The sequence below is a fragment of the Aspergillus costaricaensis genome (genome assembly GCF_003184835.1).
Source record: "Aspergillus costaricaensis CBS 115574 unplaced genomic scaffold BO79scaffold_44, whole genome shotgun sequence".
Taxonomy (NCBI): Eukaryota; Fungi; Ascomycota; class Eurotiomycetes; order Eurotiales; family Aspergillaceae; genus Aspergillus; species Aspergillus costaricensis.
This window is the reverse complement of record NW_020291844.1, coordinates 86,220-110,716: the sequence shown is the minus strand read 5'-3', so window position 1 is coordinate 110,716 and position 24,497 is coordinate 86,220. Positions and strand designations below refer to the sequence as shown.

The 24,497-nt window shown below is 47.2% G+C and overlaps 7 protein-coding genes and 1 non-coding gene across 8 annotated transcripts; 3 read left to right on the top strand and 5 right to left on the bottom strand.

Moving 5' to 3' along the window:
- Nucleotides 1-592: 592 nt before the first annotated feature.
- BO79DRAFT_181642 (uncharacterized protein) lies at nt 593-2,093 on the bottom strand (the record flags this gene model as incomplete). Its single annotated transcript, XM_025680166.1, has 1 exon — nt 593-2,093. The coding sequence occupies one exon, from the start codon at nt 2,091-2,093 to the stop codon at nt 690-692; it is 1,404 nt and encodes a 467-aa protein (XP_025534968.1). The 3' UTR covers nt 593-689.
- Nucleotides 2,094-5,410: 3,317 nt separating this feature from the next.
- Nucleotides 5,411-10,679, bottom strand: BO79DRAFT_276059 (uncharacterized protein; the record flags this gene model as incomplete). The annotated part of the gene is made up of 3 exons (XM_025687718.1): nt 5,411-7,858; nt 7,934-9,655; nt 9,723-10,679. 3 exons carry the CDS (start codon nt 10,677-10,679, stop codon nt 5,411-5,413), a joined length of 5,127 nt encoding a protein of 1,708 aa, XP_025534967.1.
- A 458-nt stretch (nt 10,680-11,137) lies between these two features.
- Nucleotides 11,138-11,662, bottom strand: BO79DRAFT_221925 (uncharacterized protein; the record flags this gene model as incomplete). Its single annotated transcript, XM_025683539.1, has 1 exon — nt 11,138-11,662. The coding sequence occupies one exon, from the start codon at nt 11,660-11,662 to the stop codon at nt 11,138-11,140; it is 525 nt and encodes a 174-aa protein (XP_025534966.1).
- Nucleotides 11,663-13,013: 1,351 nt separating this feature from the next.
- On the top strand, nt 13,014-14,592 carry BO79DRAFT_203367 (kinase-like protein). The gene is made up of 5 exons (XM_025681718.1): nt 13,014-13,315; nt 13,377-13,705; nt 13,768-14,069; nt 14,163-14,325; nt 14,380-14,592. The coding sequence occupies exons 1-5, from the start codon at nt 13,038-13,040 to the stop codon at nt 14,556-14,558; spliced, it is 1,251 nt and encodes a 416-aa protein (XP_025534965.1). The 5' UTR covers nt 13,014-13,037; the 3' UTR covers nt 14,559-14,592.
- Nucleotides 14,593-14,677: 85 nt separating this feature from the next.
- BO79DRAFT_290715 (uncharacterized protein) lies at nt 14,678-15,325 on the bottom strand. The gene is made up of 3 exons (XM_025688915.1): nt 15,130-15,325; nt 15,044-15,072; nt 14,678-14,976 (listed from the first exon to the last, which is right to left on the bottom strand). The coding sequence occupies exons 1-3, from the start codon at nt 15,244-15,246 to the stop codon at nt 14,835-14,837; spliced, it is 288 nt and encodes a 95-aa protein (XP_025534964.1). The 5' UTR covers nt 15,247-15,325; the 3' UTR covers nt 14,678-14,834.
- A 2,128-nt stretch (nt 15,326-17,453) lies between these two features.
- BO79DRAFT_276051 (FAD/NAD(P)-binding domain-containing protein) lies at nt 17,454-19,417 on the top strand (the record flags this gene model as incomplete). The annotated part of the gene is made up of 1 exon (XM_025687717.1): nt 17,454-19,417. One exon carries the CDS (start codon nt 17,454-17,456, stop codon nt 19,335-19,337), a length of 1,884 nt encoding a protein of 627 aa, XP_025534963.1. The 3' UTR covers nt 19,338-19,417.
- A 561-nt stretch (nt 19,418-19,978) lies between these two features.
- Nucleotides 19,979-20,059, top strand: BO79DRAFT_t244. Its single transcript has one exon. It is a non-coding gene; the product is annotated as a tRNA-Ser (tRNA).
- A 1,049-nt stretch (nt 20,060-21,108) lies between these two features.
- BO79DRAFT_181634 (DUF866 domain protein) lies at nt 21,109-23,627 on the bottom strand. The gene is made up of 8 exons (XM_025680165.1): nt 23,554-23,627; nt 23,284-23,398; nt 23,154-23,219; nt 22,939-23,061; nt 22,714-22,842; nt 21,984-22,021; nt 21,731-21,886; nt 21,109-21,591 (listed from the first exon to the last, which is right to left on the bottom strand). Exons 1-8 carry the CDS (start codon nt 23,586-23,588, stop codon nt 21,525-21,527), a joined length of 729 nt encoding a protein of 242 aa, XP_025534962.1. The 5' UTR covers nt 23,589-23,627; the 3' UTR covers nt 21,109-21,524.
- Between the last annotated feature and the right edge of the window lie 870 nt (nt 23,628-24,497).

Below are 24,497 nucleotides of genomic sequence, written 5' to 3'. Positions count from 1 at the left end.
TGAGAGTAGTGATGATGAGTGGAGGTGAAAACAACAGAACACACAGGACTGAAGACGACTGAAGGAAAGGAGAGAAAGTCAACAAGACAAATTCTGCAGACAAACACAGAGCCAGCTGGTAAGGGTCCAGGGCTCCTGTTGTTGGGAGAGCTAATCCACTTTGCTCAGCCAGGATCCTCACCTGGTGAATACATCAGAATGGAGCGTCATCTAACGTCATCTAGGGATGATATCTGGAATTATGGGGGTGGAAATGCGGGGGTTGCATTCAGAATCAAACCATTCGGGGAATGCCGAAGCTATCCAGTGCCTCTATCCAAGCATATCGCGTATTACGGGGGACGAGGAACAGCAGATGACCTGTAGAGTTTTCGGGGATGTTCAGAACCTATCATGCAGAGCCCAACAGTGTCAGAGCGATGTAACCTTCCCAATCTATATGGCCTCGGAACCGTGGATGCTGGTTCTCTATTCCTACTGCTGAGGTATTTGTCAGACCAAGTAATCGATTCAATGCAATCATTCAATTCGCGATGATTCCAAAAAAAGTCCAAATCTAGCTAATCAGAGCGTAATTCCAAATCAAAAAATCCAAAGCAGTAAGCAGTTGTCTATGGGTATTGTGCGCGCAACGCAAGTCTATCATCTATCGTCTATCCTCTATCCTCGTCTCGGTTCGTATCATAATGTTATGCCTCTTGCATCGTCGCCAAACACACGCGGTCGCGCAAATAGAGTTCAACTCCCGCCTCGGCACAGGCACGGTGCAGCGGCTCTACCGTCTGATACACCCGGGGTTTGATCACTTTCTCGTCGGCGGCCTCCGCCGGCTGGTAGCCTGATGCGTCCTCATCCTCCTCGTCATGGAAGAAGCCTTCAACGTCGAGTCGTCCCAGGCCCTTGAATTGCGTCTTGCGCTTGTTGAGAACCTTTTGGAGCTGTCCAACCAGCATGGCCAAAGTATTTTCCTTACAGCCTTCCACATACAACGATTCGACCGACGCGGGAAGCACATCGGTGAGCGGGCACGACGGTTCATACTGGTAGCGAACATCAAGCAGGTTGGGCAGACGGATGCGGATATCCTTCAACGCAGTGAACTCCGTCAGGGGTCCAAACCACTCGTCGTGCGTCTCGTTCGCTCCGGCAATGGTGAAAGGCAAGTGGGTGCCGCAATTATCCAGCCACAGGGTGTGCAGGCTGCTCTTGCTGTTCGCCAGGGACTCGAAGAATGCAGAAGGCTGGAACCCCTCTGCAAGCAGGTGTGAATCGGAGTGTTGGTACTTGAAGGACTGCAGCGAAGAGCATGAGGCGATCAGGCTTTGCATGCCCTGAGATCCACTGCTCGTGTTTAGTGTGATCTCAGCAATGGACGAAGAGCCGGGAGTAGGCTCCTCAACGGGATGGGTTGGTTCGGGCTCATCCTCGCGTGGGCGGGTAGACTCAACCACCGAGTCCGCCGAGAATGCCCGCATGGATGGCAATTGAAAGAAAGGAAGGACCTGGGAAGTCATGTAACTTCCTCGGCTGTCTTCCTCGTCGGCTAAATGGCTCAGCGACACATCCCGCAACACACGGAATGCCGGCCGGTCATCGAAAGGCTTCTCTCCCCTCACTGCCCGCTGCATCATGCGGTCCAGGTAGACATTCTGCTTGGGGTACACTAATTGCAGATGCCTCAGGTTACTCGCCAGCGGCAGGAGAAGCGCAATCCAAGCTTCTTCAACATTATCCCGGAGATCCTGCTCCCATTTCGTGTGCTCTTCGGCAGTTTGACTGAGGGAATAGGCCAATTGGGCAAACGGCGCCAAATCTTCGTCGGAGGAGGGGGAGGAAGGAGTGGAGTTGGATTTAGGACACCAGTCATGGAAGTCCAAGCTGCGAACCGCCCGAGCCAGCTCGGGACGACGGAGGACAGCTCCCAGGAAGGAACGCGTCTGGGAGCAGTCCTTTAGGGCAGCTGCTTGGTAAACCAAGCGCAGAAACAGGTCGTGAAAATGACGGCACACAAAAAGAAGGTTGTAGCGGTCCCGATAGTCTTCCACATACTCCCCGACCAGCAGGAGGATGTCATTGGGAAGTGGGAGTGACATACTGAAGGGGGATCAGCAATTGAAACTGAATTCAATGCATCTGGGGAAACAAAGCCAAGGGAGCAGCCACCGGAAGTCCGGGGGGATTTAAGGGTGACCGCACACGTCGATAACCTAAGATAGGGGAACTGAGTTTTGCAAAATCCACAGCGTTGGTGAACTTTGCCAGCCTTAGGATGGGGAGCAGATCCATCGTGCGGGCCAATGGACGGCAGCTGGCGGAAGGGTCGTGGATCACCAGTGGCATCGGTTGACCTGCTCCATCCATGGTTAATCCAGAAGGGCTCCATAAGGGGCAATGGAGTCCCGTATTGACACAACCCATTGCCAACCCATCCACTACAATTATTGCTGCGAGGCATGACGTCCCACCGCTGTGCTGTGTCCTCCCCCCACTACGGATAGCATCGTCGGGTTCCGCGGTTGTAAGGGCGAGAAAGCACCGAATCCGTTGCGAAGCGGAGATCACAGTCGTGGGGGAGGGCGCATGGACGATGGCGGTGGAAAATTCGATCACGGTGTGTGTTTAGTGTTAGTTAGTGTGTACCCGCAGTCGCTTGTCGCCACCGCCATTCAAGGCGCTGACGGGCCGGTGGAGTCGCGACAAAACAGAGGCTCCATCCACTGCGCGGGGGGGGGGGCAATGCTGATTCTTATTTTGCCGGAGGTGCAGGTGGTGGGAAAATTACCCCTCTCGGCTGTCCAGTTGCTGCAGATGGTTGCATTGTTTCTGCAGCCTGGGAGTCTGTGTCCGTTGCGTTGACGATCGTGATGATGTCGATCAATGGGCAAGAGACCTCGTTGCGGGGTCATCACAGTCCTCGGGGACATTCATCTTTTGTATAAATGGTACGGAGTAGAACACAGAAGAGAGAGCTGTGGGCTGTCGTAGAAATACTGGAGCACTTGCCCTGAGCTGCCAACAAGCAACCAGCGGTATGACAGGGAAACTGTGAGGGTTAGAATGTCTCGAATGGAAGAAAAGAAATCAATCCCGTGATGTCACATGCATGCGATCTGCAGCCCTTCCTCTACTCCATACCCTCCAATTGCTTTTTGCAAAAGTACTCAATGGCTTTGAAACATTGCAGTTTACAGTGCTTGATTAATTTATTGAATCAATCATCACATCAACATTGCAATCAGCCATGACCATCGTGGAACTTGCGATTCGGCAGGCCTGCTCGATCGGGCGAGGCGACACTCGGTGGATTCTGGCTTTTCGCCATCGGTGGAGCTCGGCGGATCCCCGATTGATGAATTCTCCCCCGCCGATGAAGCGGTGTTTTGGATTTCATTCTATCGAGGACCTGCTTAGCTGAAGCTTAGATGGAGCGAGCACCTTTCACTGTTGCAGTTGACAGACACATAGTGGAATCCCTTCGCTCATAGCGAGGGAAGCATCATTAAGGTGTCTGTAAATACTTCAGGCATCATAACCCTACAGTTATCTGCAAGCTACTTACGGAGTATATTCGGCTCTCTGTCAGGAACAACAGATACGGTGACCGGCTTCCTTTTGGCTTTTCCGACGGCAACCTGATTAGATCCTGCAAATGTGTTGTTCGACTAGACATGCAGCTAGATAAGTGTGGGTGTGGTAGCTTTCGCCTGAATGCAGATCCACCCGGTCTACTTCCTCTTTTCATCTCTAAGATCCTCCTAGCCCTCTACCCATGCCATTAATAATGTTGAATAAACATATTGTCTCTATTTATCTCGCCAGCTGCGGTTATGGCGGTACACATGTGTTAGGACGTGTAGTCTTATGGTTTCTTCGGTCAGTTCGTATGGTTCCTCTCCTCACTTTCTCGCACCTCTTCCAAGTGGATAGAGGCCAGTGAAACCTCAACGATACTGACATGAACACACGGAGCTTGGAGTATGAAGTTGAGTTATATTATTCATTGTTTCATGTCTACTCCTAACTGACTATCTCGTGAACATCATGGGATGACACAAAAACACTTCCTATTACATAATATTTTAATCAGCATCGCTTCTTCCCACCCATCCCCACCAAACCAACCCACCACTGACTTCCCACTACTTCTGCCTCATGAGCCGCTGATTTGGGGTAACCAGGCAAAATGTACTTGGAGATAAGAGTTGTAGATATGTCGGGGACTAGGGCATGTAAGATGTTGAGCAAGCAATTTTCTTGACTAGATCGCATATAATACTTGCTAGAAGATTCCCTCCGCCGTGTCTTCTTCAGATCCTCCAAGCATTTGATCTATCCCACAGAACTTCCATGCAGAACTCAAGATAAAGGCATACACACCTATTATGGTCTATGTCTATTCTTTCTCAATATGTCGTATCTTTGCGGACTACACTGGAGCCAAAGTGGACGTCGTCCTGAGTAGTTCTTGTCCCTCCCAATACTTGCGCTTTACTGGGAGGCGGGCAAACCTTCTTCTGTGTCGAATCTTGGAGCAGCAAGGGCGGGCGAACCGAATTTTATTCCTTTTCGCAAAGATCAGTATATATGGAGATGATGTGACACTAGGGCTTCTTCGCGTAGATGTTTACCTTTTCCATTCCTCTGCGGCGAACAGATATAATATCTTCTGTTGCGGTGTCGCAGTAGGGCTTTGAACTTGTAGATTAGTCCGGAGATATTGACTTGTCTGTGACAGAACCGCTAAGGAAATATAGTCAAGGTACTCGATAACTTGTATTTGCAGCTCAGGCAACAGAGTGGTAAGGTAATCCAAGGTGGATATTTCAGGAGCTCCGTAGACGGATAATTGCTGCGTTTGACACCCGGGCCATTCATTTAGCACCTTGCTTCGAGATAGCCTCTTTGGTAGATTTTTTGTCCATCATTAGCATGTCAAAGATATCCCTAGACCAAAGAGCTTAATTGAGTAATAACCGGTGTTGATGCTCATTCTTCAACGTAACACCCTGACACATCCTGATGATTATATTTCATCAGAGCATTCATCTAGCGAGACACATGCCCAACCGTTCTGCCTGCTTCGCGACCTCTTGCTATGCCTCTCCTATTGACCATGCTGATCCATTCAAACATGACTTTATGAGAATTGCCAAGGCCCGAAATACATTACCTTGCTTGCATAGTGCAGTGTCCAGACACCTGCCTGTATGCGAGAGGGTTGTCATCCAAGCTCGTGCAAATGCAAAAACGAATATCATTGAATTCATAAAATCCCCCACCCCCAACCTGGTAGATTTACGACACAGATCCTTGGGTATGACCTTGATGTCTTCGGAGAGACAACGATGAAGCCCAATAAATCCATTGGGAACTCCAGAAAGTTAGGTACTTCCAGCCACAAACACATCTCTCAACCCTCTGCCGCCTCATCTGCGAACTCCCAAAACGTAACCTCACCAGACTTGCTCCTCATAACCAAAACATTGTCTTTTGTTACAACCACATCACGCGGTCTGTACTGCAAGGGAAGGAGAATTTTTTCTGACCCGTAAATTATCCAGTCGTCTTTCCATTGTATTTGCCGACTGGTTCTTGAGTCCCAATTTGGTAGCAATGATCTAACATCAATTCGACTTTCATCTGTAACAATCACCTCATCGCCTTCAAATTCCAACTTCTCTAATAGATGCAATTTCATGTCGGTGCGATGGCCAAGCAGCTCCAGATTGTCTTCAACTCTTTCCCACAAGGAGAGACTTATCCCACCAGGGTCACCAGTAGCAACCAGCCTTCCATCTGAGGACAGTGCAGCACAGACTTCCGGATATTCGAGAAGTATGGTTTTGCTTTCTGCTAAATCAATAAAGATAATGATGGCATGGGCTTTTATCTTCTCCAAGAAGAAGATGGGACAGTTGATTGCCAGTTTTGTTCCGTCGGCTGACCAGAGAACCTGTATCGCATTGAAGCCCCGGCCCTGACACGTATCCCATTGAAGTCGACACTTTTCGTCAATCACATCCCATACTTCTAGAGCTATTGCTTCGGAATCGCTATTCCAAAAAACAATTGCCAGGAGCTTCCCGTCAGGTGAGAAAGACAAATAAGGCTCTTGTTTGTAACCGCGAGGGACGGTGCAAGCCACGTTGCCAGTGATTATATCCCACACTGTGATGTAAAAATTATCGTCTTCGTAATGAGCACTCTCCCTTGAGACCGAAGCTTTCGCAAGAAGCTTGCCGTTTGGACTGATATCTTCTGTCCGAGATTTGTATAGATAGCCTTGGACAAGGTCTAAGACAATCTTGTCGAAAAGCCGATTGGTGTCCATTCCCTCCGTTGCCGTCTTCAAATTGGTCAAGATTGATCCTTTATAGCCCCTGACCAGAACCTGCCCAAACATTTCAGCAATGCCTTCTGTATCTTTCCTGTTGACTCTCCGACTAAGAGAGCCAGATTTGTTCTCCCAAAGGCAGATATTGTCTGTGGATGCCGATAGTACAAATTGATGGTCATGAGACAAGATGAGCCTCCCGTCAGATTTTAGCGGAGCTGCAAGCTGTTCCGATCTCAAGTCTGAAGATAGATCCCAAATTCGAACTATTCTGTCGAGATCAGCGGATATGAGAAGTCGACTTTCCCAGTCAAATACAAAGCATGGATCAGCCGTGATGCCTCTCAGGCTCATCAGAAGTTCGCCTGTTGCCGAGTCGAAAAGATCAATGATTGGTGTGCGATCTGCCCGTATCGTTGCAACTACAAACATCTTCCCGTTTGGCGAGAGTTTAACGCGCAGTTTCGGATCGGGCGTAGGGAGTCTCACCAAGCGTTGACGAGTCACATAATCCCATCTCTGAAGTCCTGTAGAGCGATGCCAGGTTGTTACAACTTTTTCACTTGGGGAGAAATGCATAATACTGTCTGAGTCGAGGGACTGGCAATCTCTCCAGTCTAGCGAATCATCAATTATTTCCAGCAACAAAGCTTTCGTCCTCCAATCCCATAGCTTAAGTGAAACACAATCACTCAATAGTGTTTCTGTCAACAATTCACCGGTGGCCGAGAATGTCATATTGAGGCCCTTCCCAATTCCTGAGGTATGGCTCAGCGATAGTAGAAAAACGGACTCAATTGCATCCCAGAATAATATACTACCGTCAGTCAGAGATATCGCCAAGGCGGCTCCGTCTGGAGTCCATGCCATGGTATTAATGGTGGTGGGTACATGAACAATCTCCAGTTCTCCCTGTGTAGCATAGATCAACCCAATGCTCTTTCTACTGCAGTGTACCATCGCTAGGCACCCTAGAGATGACAATGAATCCTCGTGAGGCCTTTCCCACCTATCATCATCCGAGGATTTACCTTCCCAAGAAAGGATCTTTTTGAGCAACATCCCGGAACTTATATCCCAGACTTGGACACCCTGAAATCCCCCAAAGGAAAGAATGTGCTTGTCGCCAGGAAGAAACGCGATAATGTCTGGCGACCCACCGCAATCGATCGTATATAGCAATGTTCCCGTAGTTATATTCCACACATTAACCCTAGAGAGCTTCCATGGCCCACACAGGACAGCGAGAGTTTTTCCATCTGAAGATATGGCTAGGCAACGACCGGAATATTTGTTATAGAGTTCCTGAAGTAGAGGCTTCCATTTGTCCATCACTCTAGGCAATCTGGAGAAGGTACTTGGAATCAAACTCCCATAGGCTTTCCGGCAGATGCTTTGTTCCGGGGCGAAAATGAGTGCCGAACGATAAACCTGAAGGGGTAAGTTTTCGATTTCATTCCTCGATGAAAGCATGAAACGCTTCATGTCAGATATCATATCTTGAATCCCGGCTCTCCCATCGCGCTGAAATATAGCGGAATAACATTTAGTGATTAGTGGAATAGATGGATGAACGGATAACAATTAGTTGGTACCTACCGGTAGGGCATTAAAGCAACTTTCAAGCTCGATGACGTTGAGTGTAGCTGCCGGTATCATTCGAAGAATACTCATCAGCTCAAGCCAATACAGGAAATTCTGTTTCAGAAATTGATGTACACAGTCATCATCAGACAGCTCGAGATCAGCTTGTTGGAGGTGATGCGACCAATATTGGGAAGCGTATCGGACGCAGACTGGAATTTTTTGGTCCAGCAAAGATGGATCAATATCCTTGGCCAAGAAAGATGGGTCATCAAGAGAACAGATATCTTGTTTCAGAGTACTCGACAGCAAGTTTAAGCAGCTCTTTAAGAGGACTCTATGGGCCTCTCTCGAGTCAATGCAAAATTCGTCATAAAGACATCTCCTTTGAGGCTGGCCTAGAAGAAAGTCGCGAAAAGACATGTGTAACAATCGGATCGGTGCTTCAAAACTATCCCCACACGAGATAACAGAGCTCAGACTTCTCAAAAATCTTCGAGGTTTTGATGCCCTCTCAGACAAACCTAAAAGGTCTTCGAGGGTTGCAATCGAGAGAGGCTCAGCTAGGACAACAACGGCCCCGATTATTCGTTGGAAAAGCCCAAAGAAATCGGCCTTCTCAGTCTTTGTTTTCCTGGAACTGTGAATAACAGAGTAACTCAGAATTTGACTATACGTTCGATCCAGAATTTCCTGTGGTGATTCTCCCGAGTCGTCCGCAGATAGCTCCCGCATGCGTGCTTGCAAATCTTCCAAGTCATCTACCCCATCCAGGAAGCGACATGCGGTGGCTGCATAAATAAACAGGCCATCGCTTCTATCCGCCAGAGTACGAACGATTCTCCTTTCATCATCCTGAGTGAGCCAGCAGGTAGAATTTACATGCGACTCAGGATACTTGATGGTGGCTCGGGACGCAATTTGCTTGATCTCATGCTCCAGATACAAGGCTATGTCGTCTTTCGGAAGGTTGGGCGCCTCAGATGTCATTGGGGTCTTTTCGAGTTCAAAGTCTCTGACACTGATCCCTTCAGAAAGACCATGAAGAAACTGAGAGCATATCTCTGGCCTGCTAGTGAGGAAAATCTTCAACCGAATATTTCGTAGCTTGCCAGCTGTGGCCAGAAGCCTCAGGACGCCTCCAATATCATGGGCCGGTTTTCCAGTCTCCATAGGGTCCTCGGACACGGCCTCATCAAGTGCATCTAGCAGCAATACCAGTGTCACGGGTAGGAGGAGCTCCTTTTCAAGTGTCAAAAGTGGTTCTAGAATCAACTTGTGCCACTGATTGCGCAAGTTCTGGGTGCCGATGAATTGGTTTTCCGAGATTGCTTGGCATATCTTGTCTCTGGAATCTGGGAATGATGATGCTAGCTCATAGGAGATAGAAGGAAACAACTTTTCAACGGTGTTGCGCCCAGGCTCACTTCTATCGAAGAAGAAACTAGCACCAAGATAGAGGTGCGCCGGAAGAGATGGTCCATGAGGTATAAGCGACTTGCGCTGCTGGCACGCAGCGGCAAAGGTACGGGAGATTGTAGACTTGCCGGTTCCTGCCATTCCTCGGAGCCAGAACACTTGAGAGTCATCCGGAGACTCGGCCCAAGACTGAATTTCACGAAGTATCTCAGTCCGCGTGCCCTCGAGGCATTCTGATTTGTTTCCATCGTCAAAGGATCCAAACTTTGCCTTCGAGACCACTGGAAGGTCGTCGAGAAGTTCCTTTTGTTTGGCCTCCTGTCATGATCACCTTACGTCAATACGATTCTGTTGTACGAATATCCGTTATTTTGGGGAGGCCTACCTTGAATCTTTCCTTTAATACAGAGAGTGAGTCTATCACCACTTGCTGTGAATTCTCCAACTCTTTGAAGATCGCTTGGATATCGTCGCCAACGAATATTGTCAAATCCTGGCGAATCTTTCCATCAAGACGCGTTATCGACTCGAGCATGTTGCGCCATTTATCGACATCTACACAGTCCTTCAAAAATCGCCTGTACCCTGAATGATTGAAGTGCGTAGCAAGACACATGTGGTACTCAAGTATAAGAACATATAGCTCGACGGTCTTGGATCTCACCAACTCTGCAAGATGCTGGGGCGATTCGGCTACTTTGGAGGCAGAAGTCGAATATATTCTGGCCTGGCTTTTCTCCAGAAATGCATATCGAACCATCAGATCTGATACAGCCTGAAATCCGCTCATGGCTTCCTCATCCTGATGAAATGATTTGGCCAGTGGATCTAGTAGGAACAGAACACCTGCCCATGCTATAGAGGCATGTGGCTCTGCGCTCACTGCAGCGGATATAACGTCTTTCACAGACAGAATTCCCCCAACGACGCGACGCACTTGTTTTCTGACCTCGATCTCTCTTCCTCTAATGCATATCTTAAGCCGTGACTTTTCGATCGCTTCGAGGCGCCCTTTTACGCAATACTCGAGTCGAGGATCAATGTCAGTATTTTCTCGCTTTTCGTTGTTCAAGGTATCCGATTCCGCGCTCGACAGGACGATCCTTTCATACTGGGCAAGTAGCTCTGGACTCTTGGCTTGGAGATCTAGGTAAGCCTTCTTCCACAGACCTTCGAGTCTTAGAGGAACTGGATCGGGAATGATCGAAGAACTCTCATTAGCGACTGGAGTATTGTGTGAAACCAACGATGCAGTGCTGGTATCTTGAGAAACATTCAGACTGGAGTTTTTTGGTGGATGGAGAGTCGCCTTTAAGTCTTTCAGGCGCTTTCGGAAAGGCATTATCTCGGGGGTGGCAGTCACCGATGCGAAGATAGGGTGGAAGGGCACGAGCGAGGCAGATATGGCTTCAGAGGTCGGACTGCCACCTTACCCCTCACCCTAGTTTCCGTTACTTCGCTTAAACAAACTAGTAAGATATCTTTCTTACCAGCACCTGCATGTCAAGGGGTGTGTACTTGATGTGTCCCGATATCATTGGTAACAGCCCCACGCTAGCCTTGTCACTTATGCATAGTGCCGATGAGCTTAGAACCTATGGAGACCGCCATACAGACAGCTAAACTGTGACTACAAAACGTGAAATTGGAAGACAAATCCAAGATTCCATTGATATTCCTAGATAAAGAGGCACGAGATGTTCCACATCACGCATACCCTTTCAAAAGCAAAGTCATACTAAACGAAAGGCGCCAACAGCAACGCATCAGCACCCTAGGCAGTAACGACCTAACATTCATTCACTGCATAACGTTCGGCCTCTGCTGTTTTCCCTTCAATTTTTTCTTTGCCTCTTTATACTTTGGATCTTTGTTGCTGACAATGCGTCGCCTTTCCAATGCACGCAAAAGCCTAAGAATATAGACCTGAGAGTTATAGCTCGGATCTTGGTTATTGACGCGTGCACGTTCTCCAGCATTGATAATAGCATCGTACACCCCCTGTCGATTTGGAATATCACACAAATTAACACGGTCAATGAAACTATCTTCATCTTCGTCCGTCAAAAATCGTGTTTCGACTCGGTAAGAATCTGGGGATCCGACGAGGTGGATAATGGGCTTTTCGGTGTAGGTTGGAGCGTCGATGTAAAGCATCCAGTGCTTCAATACGCCGTCCCCTGGTAGTATAGCGACATACACGTAACAGGTTGGCAAGATTGGTAGGTCATCGTGGTAAATGTAATTACATTCGGGCTGGTCATCCGAGATGTCGCTAGAGTCCTCAGAGTCCTCGAGATACTCGGACTCCTCGTGTTCCTCCATGATGGTGGTTGATTGCATGGTTTAGGGTGAGGATGTAACAGCCTGATCGAGGATAAAGAGTAGACTTGTAGTGGAGTATGCCGAAGCAGGAAGAAGGACCGTTTAGTAGCAAGATCCGCAGATTGCAGGCAAGGCTAAGATATATCTCACAAATAGCGGGGTCGAAGGCATCAGGCTGAGAAATATATTGAGTCATTTGATTGTGGAACAGATGCCCTGTCACACAGAGAGCGAATCATGCGGTTGCTTCCGTAAACACAAGGCTGAATTATCACCATCTGAACTAACCATCTTTCCTCGCCCATATTCTCATCATGACCTGGAGATGCCACCAGTCACCAAAACTATCTAGACCGCTGTACTACAGTCGTGCTTTGTTCCAATGCCCTTTCTCGCCCGTGCGTAACTACTTTCAATTAAGTCTTCTTCTCCTTGACCCAACTGAGAAGCTCGAAAGGAGAAAAACTCTCCTAGCTACTCACCCAATAGCTTCTCGGTATCCAACTGCGGCATCAAGTTTTTGGAAAACTGAGCTGCGGGGTAGGCTCAAACATGTGGCTGTACAGGCATCACTTCTGTTTCAATATTACCCCTATCTATGACCCATACGAGAAGTCTTATTTATACTTTATTTATGTAGGCAGCACGGCATCTTTGTCACGCTAAACATGTTTTTCGTCAAGGGTCAAGAACAGGATGGATAACTCAGGAAATTGGGATAATAGTATACAAGCCTAACAAAGAGCACCAGTAACGTAGAGTATCAGCAGCAGATTTACTAGAAGATATTATAGCAATTACTCTTTTGCCATTATTCGAAGGAAAAATCTGCAATGACATTGAATATAAATTGAGACCTCTCCATAAATAATCGGGATCTCCAGCTCATATCGTTCATTAGTGTAGCATTTTTAATTAGATCATTTTCCAGAATCTATCTATGCATGATCTGGGATTATAAACGGAAGAATCTCATCAATATCACAGTATTAGCCAAACAGGTTAAGTATACCAGCATAGGCTGAGCACTTCGGAATACAGACATCCCTGTCATACTTAAGACTTCGGGATAGGTGCATAGCAATCTACTCCCAGCAAATTAATAAAGCACCATCTCCTCTCAGTAGCGAGAAGAAGTATTCACCAGGCTCATACCACCTCAAAGCGCCTAACTTCAGGGCAATTATGAGACATTTTCAGATATGCAAGTCATGTGATGGCAACTGCGGGTCCAAAGATGCACAAGACCCCCCATCACGTCAGCATTGCTGAGTCATCCCCTCCAGCGTGCCTGTTGACCTGGCAGGCATAAGGTCGCGCGTTATCCCCTGATCGCCTGGAGTAGTAGTGTTCATCATCCATCAAACCTGTCATCATGGCATCGATGTTCCGCATTCCATCTCGGTTATCCAGGCAAATTTACTCCTGGCGATCTTTGCTCCAACGTCCCCCATCGCCAGTGCGCGATTTCTCCCAGTCAAACTTTCCTCTTCTCGATGCAAACGAGAAGGTCGAGGAGGAGACGCTGTCCTGGTACTCACCCGATGACTTCTATCCCGTGAAGATTGGCGAAGTCTTCCAATCTCGGTATCAGGTCATTGGTAAATTGGGTTACGGTGGATATTCGACCGTTTGGCTTTGCCGGGACCTCCAGTCAGCTTACCCTACATGCAATATGAGCTGCGGCGCGAAACAAAACTCACTGTAGTTCTAGGCAGCACGCTTATGTCACACTAAAGGTATTTGAGCGCAATTCAACAGAGGGCCAACGAGAGAGGGAAGCCTACAGCCACTTGAATTCTCTTAGCACAGCAGACCATGCTGGTGTGCAGCTTATTCGAAAAGCATTGGATAGCTTTCACATTACGTCCGAAAAAGGCACTTTCGGATGCCTGGTTCACCCGCCGCTAGGGATGAGCCTTCATGAGTTTCGCACACATCTCAGGGCCAAAGTACTTCCTGAAAAGATAGTCAAGTTAACCCTCGTGCATCTCCTTCTTGCTTTGGACTATCTCCATGCGGAAGCTGGAATTGTCCATACAGGTATACTGATTCGTCCTATAACCCCTTCAGAAGAAAACCCTTAGTTAATTGGTCCCCTCCAGATATCCAAGAAAAGAACATCATGATGGCCATAGAAGACAATTCTATATTGGCAGATTTCGAAGAAGAAGAGAAGTCCAACCCCAGCCCACGCAAAGTCGTGGGCGATCGAGTGATCTATGCCTCTCGCAACCTCAGAAAAACCAAACAACATGGCCGTCCTACGCTGTGTGACTTCGGTCAGGCTCGCTTTGGGTCAAGTACTTATTCCGGGGATATCCAGCCCTATATCTATCGGGCTCCTGAGGTGGTTTTGCAGATGCCGTGGAATGAGAAGGTTGATATCTGGAATGTTGGTGTCCTGGTATGCAACCCATCTTTTTCACCCCGTCAGGCTGTTTGGCCAATACCATAATTATGGATGTTCGTGCATTTACTAATTCAATGATCGGGACAGACATGGGACATCTTCCAACAAGGGCATCTGTTTTACGCTAGAGATTCAGATAAGAAATGCTCCGATGCTCATCATCTCGCTGAGATGGTAGCTATTATGGGAGCACCCCCGAAAGATCTGGTGCAGAGCAGTGACTATGCAAGCCAGTTCTTTGATAACGAAGGTATGAGTAGATTTTGATATCCCAAGAATCTTTTTATTGCTGACTGTGGGCTAGGAAATTGGAAGGCGGCTACCGAGATTCCTCCTGTGTCTTTGGAAAATCTTGAAGAAATCTTGGAGGGAGAATCGCGGCAGCTTTTTTTGCAATTCCTGCGCAAGATGCTCAAATGGAAGCCCGAGGAGAGAGAATCGGCGAGGGACCTTTTGGACGATCCATGGCTACGCTCGCCTTAAACGAACCTGTATACCCACCCAGCCAAGTTCAAATGACATTCTAGTTTTTTCAGTGCTAGCTACGCAGGACGTAAGGAAGGGCGTGAACACTAGACTCAATCTCTCACAAAATCAATTAACCCAAGACTAGTCATTCCAACAGCTGCAGTACCCAAGACAAAAGAATCCAAAGCGCATAACTAGCAATACAAATGGTAGGACGGATATGGCCAGGTCTTCCAGAAATACATCCTTACCCATCCTACTGACCTCAGATCGCTGACCCCAACAAGCACTCTAAACATCAATTCTTTTGACGGAGCCATCTTGATGAATGTGCAGTCTCCGGAAAGTTTTCAGGCCGTCATCCTTGATACGAACGGATACGACTTCTTTCGGGTCGGTCGGATCATCGTGGGAAGCATGTGGCTTAGAGCCTCTATGAAATCCGATTAGCTTGTATCTCATGTTTATCCCAGAATTCCATCGGAGAGTCTGAGGGTTACCGGATCTCAGCATTCTTGAACCTGGGGTCCTATTGCGCACGCATCAGTATCTGCTACAAAGCCAAAGATGGAATGATTCGACTCACACTCTTTTCTTCAGCGTCAAGAACCTGTCCAACAGGAGCCTGCCATTCAGGAGGAAGATCACCCAATCTTGTCTTCCCGATGAGTTGGTACAGAGAACGTGCTGTTGCTTTGAACATTGCGAAGAAATTTTCGAGATAGGTCGGTCTGCGTTCTGGAATAAGGATAACAGTATATGGAAGAGTATTGTTGTGCTTGCTTGATGGTGAGGAAGGAGCAGGTTAAAGAGAGGGCTATTTGTATGTCAAGAAGGCCTGGATGGAAGGCTCTCAGAATTAGCAGTTCCTCACAAGTGCAATCCAGGCGCCAAACGATATATTGTAATGAACGACTGATGGCCAATTATCCAAGAAGCGTCCATGCGAACAGCACCGCTGGCGTTGATCGTCGTCATCTGCTCGTTCAGCCGCCAGACTCCGCTGACATGCCACTGAATCGATAGGCCGATAGCACTCCTTTCTGGGAGGCTGAGCACTCAGGGTTTTGCATGGCGGGGACGAATGTGGAATGGCGCTTAAGAGCAAGTCGCTGGGTGTATGATAGGCCAATTAGAATAGAATCAAGTATCAGACACCCCAAAAAGTAGGATACAATGTAGCGCCGTGTCAGAAGGCCACGCAAGGCTCACGAATTGTTATTGACATATCTGTACTTAGGTCGCTCGTAATTTTAGCCTCACGAACAAGCGGCGCTTAGAATTGGTTTTTGGGTGGTCGATCTTGCTTTTCACTGGACCATCTTCTACCAGGCAGGAACGCCGCCGCTCTCACCCTTGCCCTACGGTTCCTGGCGCTTAAGCTTCTTGTGAGATACAGTCTTATTGTCTGTTCATTCCGTCTTATTTATTTGCATGCGATGTGCGTATGACTAGTAAGATGACAGATACATTCAATGATACTCCTCATACATTTTTCAGATATAACATGAGGCCATGTCTTTGATTGGGTCTATTAGTAGTAACAGCGTCAGCGGTGGGTTACAATCAGTAAGTACTTACCAATCAAGAAGTTAGGTGAATCTGATGAGCGATGACACCATCTCCGGAGATATCAATATACTATTTGACAACCATCTCTATACTATTTGACAACCATCTCGTTTCCAGGATCCCGACTGGTTTGGGAGAAGCATACACCAACTGGAATCCACAACGAGTAACATCGCATATGTTACCGGAGCATGTGATGAATTTAGGAGCCATGCAGGTAGTAGTAGTAGTAGTAGTAGCTGTCAACTAGCTCGCTAATACCACTCAATGGTTAGCTTGTGTTGCATATTAATCCTTTTCCTCCCAACATTCTATTAGATGGTCAAGTACTGCATTATTGAATTCTTCGACTATAGCCGGAGTATTCAGTGAAATGCTAGAGTGGTGGGGAAAATAAGGCTCTAAATTCAGTCATATAGACAAACCTTAGAGCCTTTTTGAACGGAGAAGACATTGTTCATATAGATAGAGAATTAGCGGTTGAGGAAGAATATGAGAAGGATCTGGAATATACATTATACCATATTGGCATTGCAATATTAGCAATGGCTAATTTGGTGTCTAAGAGGTCACTAAACTACGCTAATATGTTCGAATTACTTAACGGCCAAGCTGGCGGTCAACAGCCTTCGTTTCCCCTCGAGATACCGGCCGATTATCTGCGGCTTGTAATAAGTAATATTTGGATTACAGATCCACGTTCAAGAAAACTGGATGCCACTCTAGGAGTGCTCTGAAGCGTGCACCTCTCCCTCTGACCTCTGCACACGGGAGAGGTAATTGACGAGATACCAATCAGCTCAAGCGGTCGTTGTGAGTGAGTTACCTGCTCAGTTATGTTGCATGCATTGCATGAAGAATGATAGTCAGCTCGTAGGTTGCGCTGAAATTGACTAAGCGCTTCAGCACCGGGTAGCACATCCGTGTGATACAAATGGCTTGCAGAGCATGAATGCACTATATGGAATTTGGCAATATGTAGCGACCGAAGTTGCAAAAAGCTGTCAGCTGACCTGCTTTTAACTTAGTGCTTACCCTCTTTATCATCATGTATTAAGACGACCACTCAGAGAGCGATTTTTCGGATCGACAGCACCTTAGTAACCGCATGCAGTAGACTAATTAACTAACTAGATGTGCCCATGGTCGTTAGCTGCTGTAGATTGCTCTGCATCGCGCCAATCAGAACTAACAATTGGCTGTCACACAATGGAAACTCCCTCAATAGGTTCAATGATTGAGAAGTATAAATATAAGTAAGGGCGATGGTCTCCTCCAGTACGAGTGGGCTTAGTACCTAGTACCCCAAGAGCGAACTCACCTCCATTTTCCCTCACCATGAAAAGCGTAGCCATCATCAGCGCTAGGCCTTGTAGCCTAGTAGCTCTGAAAGAGATGCTACAAGCAGGACTTGATACAACCATCCATGAACGTTCCGATCAGTTAGGTAGTCTATTCACCACTACAATGGCTTATCCGAACCTTCATCTCACAATCTCCAACTGGGCGATGGCTTTTTCGGACTTCTCTGACCCGTCTCGCATGCGGTACTCCACGGCTGGTGACTATTTGCTATATCTACAGGACTATGCTCGCCACTTCGATCTTGAGCGTCATATAAAGTATCGCTCGGAGGTTTGTAAGGCCACTCGCGGAGATGATGGACAGTGGAGTTTGTCGATCAAACAGACGAGAGAGGATCAGAATGATGAGTCCATGCTCCATGTGCAGGCGGATGCCCTTATTGTTGCGACGGGGAATAGCCAAGTTCCGAACGAAGTGCCCTCACGGCTGGCAGGATTCGAGGGCAGGATCGTCCATTCCAGCGCGTACGATGAATCTTTCATGCAGGAAGTTGCGGACAAGAAGCTTAGGGTTCTCATCGTGGGAGGCGGCGAGAGCGGTGCCGATATCTCGGCAGACCTATGTGAACAGTCGCCTAATTTGACGGTGTGGTTGCGACGTCCACCCTGTGTGGGCATACGCTACCTTAACAGGCTTGATGAGACACAACAAATAAAAGCCAACCAAACCGTGGACTTCCCAGTCAGCATCTTCCTTGAATCCATCACTACGAATCGCTTGGGTGCCGCACAAAACGTCTATCTTTATACCTTGTACCGTCGTGCTGTTTTTTACAATGGCCTAATCCTGTCCACAAGAGAGCGCTGGTTTCTAGAAAGGTTGGCCCCAGCCTTCTTCCGCAGCGATCAATCCACGGTAATAACGAAGAGTTCGCGGTTGTGTCAGGCCTTAGACAGCGGAAAGTTAGAGGCCATAATAACCCCATATGTCTCTGCTTGTGGGCAGACCTGTGAATTCAGCCTGCCGGACGGGACCAAGCAACGGCGCGAATTTGATGTCATCTTGCTCTGCCATGGCTTCCGAACTGAATTCCCTTGGCTTCATCTTCCTGATGGCCTTCCTTTCTCGGCTAACCCACGATCCTGGTTTCTGCATTGCTTCCCCGAGGGACTGGGCGACTGTCTCTTCTTCTTGGGCTACGCACGGCCTGGCCAGGGAGGCATTTCTTCTGCGGCCGAGATGCTGAGTCGATATATCGCATTGTTGCTGCGTGGTGAAAGACAGCTTCCCGCTGATTATGCAGACCAAGCACGAAGACATGGGGCAGCCGAGCGCGAGTATTACTGTATAAGCCCTGACGTCAACTCGATGGTTGATTATAATGCTTTCATGGAAAGCGTGGCACGGAGGATAGGGTGTGAGACCTACATGCCATTTTCCTGCGTGATCTTCTTCAATCTTCATATCCTGACAGTTGCCTTTCTGGCACTTCGTTGTTGGTCGACAACACTAATCCCATTCAGTATGTCGACCTTGCTGATGCTGTGGGTTGGGACAGCCATCAGTCTTTGCACACTTCATGATGGACTGCTCATCAAGTGGTGGCTGTATCCCCATTGGGGCGTATGGTACCGTTACCGTGGCCCGGGTGCCAATCCCTCCCTACTCAATGCGCTTCTGACTCGGCTGAGCCTGCGGGACTCGATCGTTTTAGACCCGCTCTTTATCACCTACCTCATATGGTTTGTCTTGTCGACCTATATTCAGCGACTGCTCTTGATCTTCCTGATCGTGCCCAGTGCGCTACTATCTGCAATCGGTGTGCGTTTCCCTGAGGCGTGGGGAGGCCTGTTCCGCCCAAAGCTTTTCGTTTTGCACGGCTGCGAATGGCGTTTCTCTGACCTCTTTCTTCCATGACTCGCTGCATTCCTATGCCAGTATCAGCTAGTGCTGACAATGAACCTCCTTATCACACTTGACATAGCTCGATGTTATCATAGGCCATGAATCTGCTTGCATTGAGGAAGGCACCATATATTGGTCCGTGATTGTTTGCTCCTATTTGTTCAGGCATTCGTGGTAAATCCACCTAACAGCTATATATCCTTTGGGTAGTGCCTCGCACAAGGTGGTAAATTGTTGTATCTCAGATTACTCTTGTTTACTGCGGCTGTCTTCTGTGAACAATGTTACTCTGTCATCAAAGGTGTAGAGCAGTGATGCAGACTTCAGCATCTATGTCCGCTTTGCCCCAGACTCTGCAACCTCGTTCTCTTTGACCACTACAAAAGCAGGGAACTAGTAGATCGTGAGGTGTGCATCTTATATATCTCTGAACCTGATATACATTGCTCTGAAAGAGAGTTATGAGTAATCTACCAGAAGGTGAAGTCAGTAGAGCATTATATTATAGATATACTTTTTAGAATTGAATTCGTATATAAGTTGTTACTTTTCTTACTTACCAATATATACCTCTGTGGAAGAAACAGTAGACCTAAATACTATATAATCTTAAGTGGGATAGTATGTGATTAGATTACATAATCATGCAACAAGTCAGTGTGGCCGAGTGGTTAAGGCGTCAGACTCGAAATCTGATGGGTTCGCCCACACAGGTTCGAATCCTGTCGCTGACGATTAATATAAATCTTTTTTTTTTCTTTCACATACCTGATGTAGCTGGCTATAAGGAATCGGAAACGGAAACCCCTTACAGTTGGTATATTCACTGCAAGCTTATAACTGATGCATGTTCTGAGTCTGTTGACTCAAATTTTTACTATTTTTCCGGTCAGCCGAGTGGTCAGTAGTCCGGATGATTTCAGTCCTGAAGCGCACCAGGATAGGATCGTGACATTGGCCTTAGATGTGGCCTTGCCATGCAGGTTGTTCCTAGGCTCCTAGAGAGGCAATTCTGGTACATACCAAAAAGGGAATCACTAGTATAATAATCAGATATACTCAAAAAGAGTATTAAAAAAGGCAAAAAATTTGAATCAATCGTCAGCGACAGATTCGCGGGCGAACCCATCAGATTTCGAGTCTGACCTTAACCACTCGGCCACACTGACTTATTGCATGAAAATTTCTGTTATTTTAAGGATTAGTACCCTGCTACCTGCAAGGCAAGAATCTTACAATCCATTGGAACCCCACTCAGGAATGATAGAAATAACAATGATATAAACCTTAGAGAAGTTTGTGCATTCACTAATGAAATTTTGGCATTCTGAAAAGAAAGGAAAACTATCTGGTGCAGAAAATACAGAATTGAAATAAAAAAAAACCATGTATGGCATGATAATCGAGCTATTTTACATATTAGTTTTAGTGCGGAACTGTTATATACTATCCAGTCAAGTTTCTTTCAGTCTTTTCCTTCAGCTTCTATAAGTTATCAACGTCCTCTACCAATCCGGTTTTCTACCCCGTAAGCCCCCTGGCTTCCTCATATTAACATTGTCGGTAACTCCTTGTTCTTTTATAAATATGTTTCTGGCTACTACCGTCCTCAGACCTCGGAGCGAAGCGGGCAGCGTAATGCGGAGGGGATGTTGACATGAATGACATGATTGGGTGGGGTAAAGCACGTAGTTCAAGGCAAACAACACTGGCCTCAGGCCACTTAGTACATGCAATGAGCTACTACTACACTGAGTGAGGTACTTCCAGCTCGTTGCCTTTTGTGATTATCTTATTCGTCTAGGTGGCTAGGTACTTGACAGGAACATTCCGCGGCACATAGAAACGTCACAGGCTGCGGATAAATAACCACACACCTGTGATCCAGTGCCAGATAGTAAGTAGGAAACCAGAATCAGAGAGACCTTATTCTCTTATGTCCTTGACCGTCAGATTTTCCAGCAAGCTCCGCACAATTTTCAGACTGCATTCCCCCCGAATCAATCCTCGAAAGCCATCATGTAAAAACGCCTGGTCCAGAAATAAAGAAAAGTAGAGGACGGAGCTTGCTTAAAAACCCGTACATGAAAATCCGTCAATATGCCTCTTTCTGAGTACCTTTCCAATGTGCGCGTATCTTATCGGGAAGAGTTATTGGTATATGTGTCTTCATTTGCCTGGTATAGCGCCCGATTTCGTCTATCGTAGTCCCAGGTCCGTCATCTCCACGCTGTCCGCTGAGCCCATCCAGAGGATGTTGTTACACCTATCAGTGTATTGCGTTAGTAAATATTATCGCAGATGTGCACAATTGCATCCCAGAAGAGGGGTAACGGATGGCCAGCTCCCAGCACTAGTATCAGAGACCCCAGCCTCCAAAATAGCACCCGACCGAATAAACGCACCTAATCAGCACCAGACCCAATGTTCCCGTGTTCTTTCCATCAAGAAACTCTTCCGTATCACGGAGCAGCACGTTCATGTACGAATCGATGCTCTCAAGCTTGCCCTTGTATTCCGTCTGGCCCCACTTGAGACGGATGATGACCTCGGTACCGACTCTGCGAAATAAATTAGAGAATGATTTCCGGTAAATATTGCTAGATATAAGATGGGATTGCGACGGGGCGATCAAGCGACAAGGGACCGGATGCGTACCTAGCCTGGAGGAAAGGCCGGGGGTTGACAGGGTTGAACTAGATTCGCAGAGTTAGCTTACACCCCATGGTAATAAGAGCGTACGACTGAAGATAAAGACGTGTTCAATGGAGTTGGGATAGGAGAGTACGAACACTCATTGTTGGTGGTCTCGAATCAATGCTAGCTGCTCAGCAGGAAATTGTGAGATATGAAAATCGATGGGGATGGACGCGCCAAAGGAAACGGATAATGGTAGAAATAAAATCTGACCGTCTCCACGTCTAGGTGAAATTGAGCTGGTCGCGTGCTGTAAAGAGCTGGGCAGTCTATCGGAGATCGCAGAGCCAACTTGACGGAGCTGATGCCGTCCGCGAAAATGTGATGCCGCCAGACGCGGGTATCGCCCAATCAGAAGCCACACAGAGACACCGCCTTCTGAGAACTGCAATATCGCTCCGCATATCATCAGCTTTATGGTGCATCCACCAGGCCATTTATTCTCTTCCTCCATCTAAAGTTGATATTTTGCTGAATGTGAAAATATTCGGATTTGACGGATCCTTCAGGTTATATGGGTTAGACGGACCGATTCTCTCACATCCCGACATTGTATTTTACACGAATATACTCAGCATCAAAGACGTCTTCAGGCTTGATTATCGCTGACATAGGCTAAACTACACTCCATTTCTCATTAAAAGATAATACAAGGACCACTCACGATTCCTCTTTCTTACGCCCTTCCGACCTGGAAGTTGATCTCCTTGATCGAAACCTCATCTCCAGCCTTCTCATCGTAGTCATACCACTCTTCTTCCGACAAATCAATGCCGGTGAAAGGAGTAGAAGACTCGGCTCCCTTCGCTTCCCACTCACCCTGATATATGCAATTAGCTACAATAATCTCTTCGTAGTCCAGACAGGAGCATCCAAAAGCAGCACAAAAAAGATGGGGAAAAAAAGAGTTACTCACATCAGCCTTAAACTCCGTAAACTCCAATCCTCTGCAGTCGATTTCAATCACCTTCTTCGCAGTGCGCTTCTCATCCGCCTCGTAGACGTTGGGACCAGCAGTGATAGAGGCAGAGTGGGTTTTCTAGTATGAGTCAGTATTAGTTTACGTATCATCTCAGATGTTTCGGTGCTCTCGGTTGTGACAACGAGGTTAAAAGATAAAAGTCAACGCACCTGGCACAGCTTGCATTTCCAGACAAAGTTCGCCTCGCCCCTACTACCGGGTATTTCGTGCTGTTCCTGCATATATAGTAAGTTTACTTGTCTGAGAATGTATAGCACGGAAAAGCAAAAGCGGACTTACGAAGCGGTTGAAGCTGACCCAGTTGGGGTGGGTTTCACGGCAAGAGGTACATTGCACTTTGAAAGTGTAGTAGTAGGGTTCTTCCTCAGTGTCCTTGGGACGGAGGTCGGTGACGCTGTTTGGGGGTGACAATATGTGAGTTGGAGTTCGTTCTAGGTGAGGTGCGGGGAAGAATCTTTGCGGAGGGGAAATAGCAAGTGACTTTTTGGGGGTTGACGGAAGGGATAGATGGGTAGAAGGCTCCCTAAATATATTAGGAACAAGACATACCCGCTAAGTTCGGCAGACAGGACGAGGGAAAGCATCTTGACTGTATTTGTTGCTTGGGCGCGTGTGTGTTGATATGGAGGAAGGAAGTTCTTCAGTGCGGGGCCGTGATGTCGGTTTCGGAAGCACACATAAAGATTCCACCGCCCTCCCGCCTGCTGCCCTTTTCACTTCAGAGTCATCTTCTTGTGTTTGTCAAAACTACCAACATTGTGTGACTCATTTTTCTTGGGATACTGTGTTAATTGATCTTGCAGTTTTGTACAGCCAGAAAGTAAACTTAGAGACATTATATAGTATGCTATTCCTAAGCTGTAGGCACTGACATCTTAAGTATCAGACCAATAGTAATGAGAATCTTGAGGCATTGACACCATTTTAATGATAACCTCTTTTCTCCACCATGACTAAACAGATAGGAACTCACACTACAATGAGCTAGGGTATTTGACTCTAGATCAGGATAGTGGCCATCCTCTGCACCGTGTTCTCAGTTGCACTTAATCTCAACCACTGGTGTGAAGGATACACCATATTCATAAACTATCAGCTAGAGTGGACTTATGTGGCTCCGCTCACACCAGTGAAATACTTGATAGGTGCTATACCTCGCCGAGAATTCCGAGTCACTAGTTTTACCGAGATTGCATATAAAACTGACAGACCAACTTCCGGACTGAGCCCTTTCACAATCGATTCATGTTTGGGAATGCACACTGATTAAATATCATGTACCGTGTGCCGCTCACAGTCGGGGCACGTTCCGAGACTTGAAATTCCGTGCGGGCTCCCAGCCAAGTAGAGAGAGGGTCCCCAGAGGCAGTCGGGATTGAATCCAGCTTATGGCATCGGCATGCCGATTGATGACGTTGGGTCAGTAAAGACTATAGATCTACGATTGTAAGTGTTGCTGTAGTTACAGCAGGTTGTGAATTTAAGAATAGCTA